Source organism: Somniosus microcephalus, unplaced genomic scaffold (assembly GCF_052327205.1).
Source record: "Somniosus microcephalus isolate GS21.2 unplaced genomic scaffold, FLI_Smic_1.0 unresolved_chr7, whole genome shotgun sequence".
In the NCBI taxonomy this organism is placed as follows: Eukaryota; Metazoa; Chordata; class Chondrichthyes; order Squaliformes; family Somniosidae; genus Somniosus; species Somniosus microcephalus.
The window spans coordinates 1,090,361-1,096,982 of NW_028225185.1; the positions used below are offsets into that span (position 1 = coordinate 1,090,361).

The following is a 6,622-nucleotide window of genomic DNA, read 5'->3' on the forward strand; positions in this document are numbered from 1 at the left end:
GGGGCCGGGTTTAGACCAGCAGTGAGTCTGGGGGCCGGGTTTAGACCCGGAGTGAGTCTGGGGGCCGGGTTTAGAGCAGCAGTGAGTCTGGGGGCTGGGTTTAGACCGGGAGTGAGTCTGGTGGCTGGGTTTAGACCGGGAGTGAGTCTGGGGGCCGGGTTTAGACCGTGAGTGAGTCTGGGGGCCGGGTTTAGACCAGGAGTGAGTCTGGTGGCCGGGTTTAGACCAGCAGTGAGTCTGGGGGCCGGGTTCAGACCGGGTTTACACCCGGAGTGAGTCTGGGGGCTGGGTTCAGACCGGGTTTACACCCAGAATGAGTCTGGGGGCCGTGTTTAGACCAGGAGTGAATCTGGGGGCCGGGTTTAGACCAGGAGTGAGTCTGGGGGCCGGGTTTAGACCAGCAGTGAGTCTGGGGGCCGGGTTTAGACCAGCAGTGAGTCTGGGGCCGGGTTTAGACCAGCAGTGAGTCTGGGGGCCGGGTTTCGACCAGGTGCAGACCAGGAGTGAGTCTGTGGGCTGGGTTTACACCCGGAGTGAGTCTGTGGCCGGGTTTAGACCAGCAGTGAGTCTGGGGGCCGGCTTTAGACCAGCAGTGTGTCTGGGGGCCGGGTTTAGACCAGGTGCAGACCAGGAGTGAGTCTGGGGGCCGCTCCCTGGGTTCTGGAGGCTGGGGCTGCGGGTGACGCGGCTGATTGACAGACTGACCGAGCCCGGGAGCCGGAGCCAGACACAGAGTGGCCGCTCGGGGATCACCCGCTCCATCCAGCTCCCCGCTCCCGGTCCCAACTCCCGGCTCCATCTCCCAGTCTACCCCAGCGATATCCCGGCCATGGCTCCCGCTCCCGGTTTGTTCACCGTCCTGTTTCTGGCGCTTTGCGGACTCGGTGCCGCCCGGCAGGGGATGCAAGGTAAGAGAGTGAGTGAGCGCGGACCCCGGAGTTTGGTTAAAGTCTGTCTGTTTGGGGAAGTTTCAGTGGGAGCATCCCGACTTTGGGAATTCTTTCCGTTACTTGCTGTGTGTGAACCCCGGGACCCTGAACCTTGATCCCTGGGACACTGAACCCCGGGACCCTGAACCTTGACCCCTGGATCCTAAACCCAGGACCCCGACCCCCCCCCCCCCCGGGCGAATCATGACCTGTCAGATCTCCCCAACTTGCCGTTCATGTGGGATATAGTGAGGGGGCACAGCGCCGGACGAGGGGGCACAGCGCCGGACGAGCGGCACAGCGCCGGACGTGGGGGCACAACGCCGGACGTGGGGGCGCAGCGCCGGACGAGGGAGCGCAGCGCCGGACGTGGGGGCGCAGCGCCGGACGAGGGGGCGCAGCGCCGGACGAGGGGGCGCAGCGCCGGACGATTGGCGGGGGTTATAGATCCATGGGAGGAGACTGCATTGTTTCTGTGTTTGTTGGAATCCTGGCACTAACCGCCGCTCTTGTGCATCAATTTCTGGTGAAAATCTCAGGTGTTTTCCCCTGTAGGCTATGGGGGCTTGGGTCAGGGAGGTGCTGTGTGAAACATTATCTCTGGTTAATAAGCCCTGTAGGACTGGGTTCACCTCAGTCAGGGTCTGTACTTTTATTGTCATCTATCGTTCAGATGCTGTACATTTCCATAACTTTCTGTTTTTATTTCAGATTTCCAACATTCAGTGTCTTTCTGACTTTGACTGTTCCCCCTCTCTCTTTCCTGGCAGTGATTGATTTTGGATCTGCGCACAATGTGAAACAGGAGGCCACAGTCGTGGAGAAACTGGCCACGGAGATTTTGACGGTGAATGAACTCTTCGTGACGTCTGTGTTCAGGCTACCGCCCAGACAGGGTGGCATTCTGCTGGGTTTCTACGCCAAGAGAGACAACATGCGATACCTGGAGGTGGCCGTGATGGGAAAAATCAACAGAGGTAGGGGGCAGGCATTGTGACAGCACCATGAGAGCGGTTACCAGGGCGATAGGGGTTACCAGGGCGATAGGGGTTACCAGGGCGACGGGGGTTACCAGGGCGTTCAGGGTTACCAGGGCGATGGGATTACCAGGGTGATTGTGGGCAGATGTTTTGCTTTCGTCCGTTTTGCGTTACCAGCCAAGATGAATTTCACGCCCACTGAGTCTGATTGTAACGCCCTGTCGCTGTGTCTGAAGATTTGCATCTCAGGTCCTCGCAGTTGATGCAGGGACTCTGATTCCCAGGGGAGGGATGGGGACGAGGGGTGGGGAGGAGGTGGGAGGGAGGTGATAGGGATAAAAGGGAGGGGAGGGACAGGGAAAAGGGTGAGGAGAGGGGATGGGTAGGAGATGGGGAGGGGAGGAGAGGAGAGGAGCGGAGATTGGGAGGAGATAGGGAAGGTGGGGTGGGGAGAAGGAGAGACAGGGAAGGGACAGGGAAAGGGAAGAGAGAACAGCTGTTCCAAGCTGATGATTGTCACTTTTACACAGTGCTTGTCCGTTACTTGAGAGAAGATGGGAAAACCCAGTCCGTGAACCTACAGAACGCAAACCTGTCGGACGGGAAGCCTCACTCCATCATCCTGAGGATCAGCGGGCTCCAGCGTGACATGATCACTGTGGAACTGTACGTTGACTGCAGACAGGTGGACTCCAGTGTGGGGCTTCCAGCCATGGCCAACATTCCCCCAGAGGAGGCGGAGACGGTCGATATACGGACTGGTCACAGGGCATATGCACGGATGCAGGTGAGCTCAGGCCATGGGGCAGATGGAAGCCTCACCGGACATGGTTGGGCTCCACAGTAATCAGTTAGTGTCTGGATCTTCGCTCTTGCGTCTTATTGGGAGGAAGGTGGCTATTTCCCATCCCTGTGAGTGAGCACACTGACACACTCGGGGCAACTCAAAGAGGGAGAGTGAGGAGATGGTAGATGGGAGCTAGAGCGTTGGATGAGGGGCCAAGGAGGTTGAATTAGTGGGAGAATTGAACACTGGGGAGGGGCGATTGAACAAGAGCTATTCAGACTCTCCTAGGTGAGTCTGCGTTTACCTGCCCAGTATTTGGGTAAGCTGTACGAACCCTGAGATGCTCATCACGTTACTTTGCCTCACTGGTTATATTGCACAGTCTCACATGATCTTCTGAACCTGCACTAGACCATGAGTTGGGTATAAAGATTTATGAAGTAGTAAATGGATAAGTGAACAGTCGCAATGACAGAGTAGATTGACATTGGTTACTACCCCTCCTTGGAAGATAGAACATTGTCTCCTGCAATGTGAACTGGACTTGACGTAAGGTCAATGCCCAAATCTTGGACAGTTCACTGCTCCTCGTCCCTAGAGGCCCTTTGGCTGTCCACAACCTCTGGCAGGTCTAGAATGGCTACTGAATTGGAACAAGACAGGCTGAGATATAATTAAAAAATGAGTAGGACAAAGGAAATTTAAAATAGACTCTCATAAATGCAAGTACAGCCCCAATCAACATGTATTCAATCAAAATATAGTGTAGCTGCCGTTGGATTGAATATCTGTACCCGCCATTGCCGTGTGCAACACACATAATATCGTCAGCCCAATCTCAGGACCCTACACCCCATTATCACCCCAATCACAGGAGCCTACACCTCATTATCACCCCAATCTCAGGACCCTACACCCCATTATCACCCCAATCACAGGAGCCTACACCTCATTATCACCCCAATCTCAGGACCCTACACCCCATTATCACCCCAATCTCAGGACCCTACACCCCATTATCACCCCAATCTCAGGACCCTACACCCCATTATCACCCCAATCACAGGAGCCTACACCTCATTATCACCCCAATCTCAGGACCCTACACCCCATTATCACCCCAATCACAGGAGCCTACACCTCATTATCACCCCAATCTCAGGACCCTACACCCCATTATCACCCCAATCACAGGAGCCTACACCTCATTATCACCCCAATCTCAGGACCTGTTAGATCAGTTAATTTCAGTGGACCACACTGATTTGAGGTCAACACACTAAAATCAAAGTTTGCGAATCTGGTGGTAAGTTTTAAATAGTCGATTTATTGCATCACTTGATTTACACTGTTTGACTTCCTTCATCCGACTAACATCATATTCAAAATGGCTGGTTTTTATACAGCAGCAGATGTACCCATCCCCTTTATTACCATTGGCTCAGCAGCATGCATGCAGAGCTATGGTTGGTTCAACTACATCACACTGATTGGATCTCTGATACATCAATTATTCCTTTGTTCTCTAGTTAAGCAGAATCATCACCTTCAGTTTTAAGCTAAGATCAGCACTTTCACAGTTTAAGCTAAATCAGCATTTTCATTGTTCTCAGTTTCTAAGTCAGCCGATGTGACGTTACCAGCTGTGATTGGATCTGATACATCACACCATCCTTTGGCATGTGGTCAGCTTAAGCATAATCTGATTTCTTTAAATCATTAGATTTTAATCACATTAAAATCTATGTTATTAAAATATATATATATATATATATATATATATTCCCTAACACTCCCCCCTTTGATTCTTTCAAAAATTGAATCATAAAAATAAAGAGATTAAAAATATAATCAATTACTGCTGTGCTTTGCCACTGTCCGGATCAGTGGCTCTGCACAAATTTACATCAACCAGGATTTTACTTGGCCACAGTAAAAGCCTGGTTTTAATAAGTTAATTGATTTCATGATCTTAAATTAATTAGTGCATCTTAAAAAGTGGGAGGAGCTCCCCATAGCTTATGGCTTTGAAAAATACATTCAAGTAAAAATTAAAAAGTGAAAAGGTAGAAAAATTATAAAAAGTAGAAAAGGTACAAACCGATCTAGCAGCTAAATATAACATGCCCCTTTAAGATGTACAAACGGTCTGCGGCGACCTGCAAGGCATCTTGCCCGCGGGGCAGCAGCCGCCTGGTGGCAAGCACATTTAATCAACAGAAACACACAATTTGATCCCCATCCTATTGTACAAGGCCTCCCTCTTATCTTTCTGAGGAGTGTTTTGTCAAGATTCTTCAAGGGCATGGTGATTGCAGTAGTAGTGACACAGGAGGCACCACCAAAACCACCTCATACTGGATTCGTACTGGTTTTTCCCACGCTCTGTTACCTACAAAACACAATTATTACAGTCACAGTTAAATTCAGTCTTACAATCATTTCAAGCGACATTACAGTTTAACATCTAATCAACATATCATGGATTTAAAAGATTCTCCAGATCTCTTTTACTCGTATCCATCTTGTGGATAATTCTTACTAAACATGATTTCTCCTTAGCCCTCAATTGTCCCAATCCAGATTCCATGTAACTCTCCACTTCAACTTCAATGTCAATCCCTCTAGCAGGTACCAGTGTGTTTAACTCTATTCTGATTGTTTCATCAATTAGATAGTTTCTCGATGGAGTATGTGTCAATGCTTTAAAAGTTGTCTCGCTCTCCTGAGCCACATTAACCATTTCATGTTTTGCTGTTGTCAAGTAACTGAGCATGTCTGAGACCCATTCTTCAGTGTAAATTCACCATACATTCCTGGATGGTAATTACTTCATACGTAACAAATCACAGTTACACACTCATACCGGTATCTCAATATCATGCCACACATGCCGTCCGATACAAGCCTTTCTCGGGCTTTCAGGTATCGTATCGAAAGATTGTAGTCGTCTAATGGCTGAATACTTCTTCAAGGTCTTACTTGCTGCTATTTAAGCTTTGACCTGAGCTCTTGGCCCTCTGCCTGTAATCTGGCCACTTCAGCCTGCTTGATTTCAAGCTGATTTTTAGCAGTAACTAGCTCTACATTAATCTCTTCCATTTCTTTCTCCTGAAGTGCTCTTTCCTGTAGTTGTGCTTTCACTAATGTGGTTTTCTCAGCTATTAGGCTCTCTTAAAGCATAATCTGTTGCTTAAAGTTATTCTCAAGATTCAACTTTTCTTTTTCCACGGTCTCTATTGTTGCCTGACTTTTCTCAATGTTTTCCAAAAACTGCTTTAACCTGTCAACTTTTTCAAGTAAAGCATCTTCCTTCTCAGCTAGAAGGGAGGCAAGAGAATTTTCATTCTGCTTTGACTTCATTAATTTATTCTCCAAGTCTGAAACCAGTTCTTCCTTGGTCTGGCAATCTACCTGGAGATTTAGTAAACGGTCGTTCAAATTATTTTCTTCTTGTTTCAGATCATCGAGTTCAGACTGATTTTTTTTTCAGCTTTGTTTCCGCTCTTTTAAACTGCCTGAGAGCATTTTGCAAGTTCTCATTCAGTAGTGTAATTCTCCAGTTTCAATCTTACACTCTCAATCTAGCACTACCAGTACAAGTTCATGCTGCACATTATCATGCAATTAGTTTACAAGATAACTTCCATTTATCAAATCATAATTTTCCTTCTCTCACTGTGGGGAAATATTAACTTAAAATTAAGAAACTTAAATTTAATAATGTCCCATATCTTTAAATTTCATACTAAAGTTGTTGCTTGATGAACTTAAACAGCTGTCAGTGGAAAGGGAGGTGGAAGGTGGAGCAAAACATTATCAGGCGTAATTTCATCACTTCACGTAAATTTAAAAAAAACTTTCCTGATCGAAAAAGACAGTTGTGTTTTCACACTTTAACTAAACACGAACAGAACAGATAAAAC

At 48.2% G+C, this 6,622-nt stretch overlaps 1 protein-coding gene across 1 annotated transcript; it reads left to right on the forward strand.

The window, feature by feature from the left end:
• The first annotated feature begins 579 nt into the window (after positions 1 to 579).
• On the forward strand, positions 580 to 2,771 carry LOC147086342 (thrombospondin-3a-like). Its single transcript, XM_085978406.1, has 3 exons — positions 580 to 908; positions 1,700 to 1,906; positions 2,440 to 2,771. The coding sequence occupies exons 1-3, from the start codon at positions 830 to 832 to the stop codon at positions 2,754 to 2,756; spliced, it is 603 nt and encodes a 200-aa protein (XP_085834532.1). The 5' UTR covers positions 580 to 829; the 3' UTR covers positions 2,757 to 2,771.
• The last annotated feature ends 3,851 nt before the right edge of the window (positions 2,772 to 6,622 follow it).

Coding starts and splice junctions, on each gene's coding strand:
- LOC147086342 (XM_085978406.1), top strand. CDS start 830: ATGGCTCCCGCTCCCGGTTTGTTCACCGTCCTGTTTCTGGCGCTTTGC. Junction 909..1,699: donor CGCCCGGCAGGGGATGCAAG/GTAAGAGAGTGA, acceptor CTTTCCTGGCAG/TGATTGATTTTGGATCTGCG. Junction 1,907..2,439: donor GATGGGAAAAATCAACAGAG/GTAGGGGGCAGG, acceptor ACTTTTACACAG/TGCTTGTCCGTTACTTGAGA.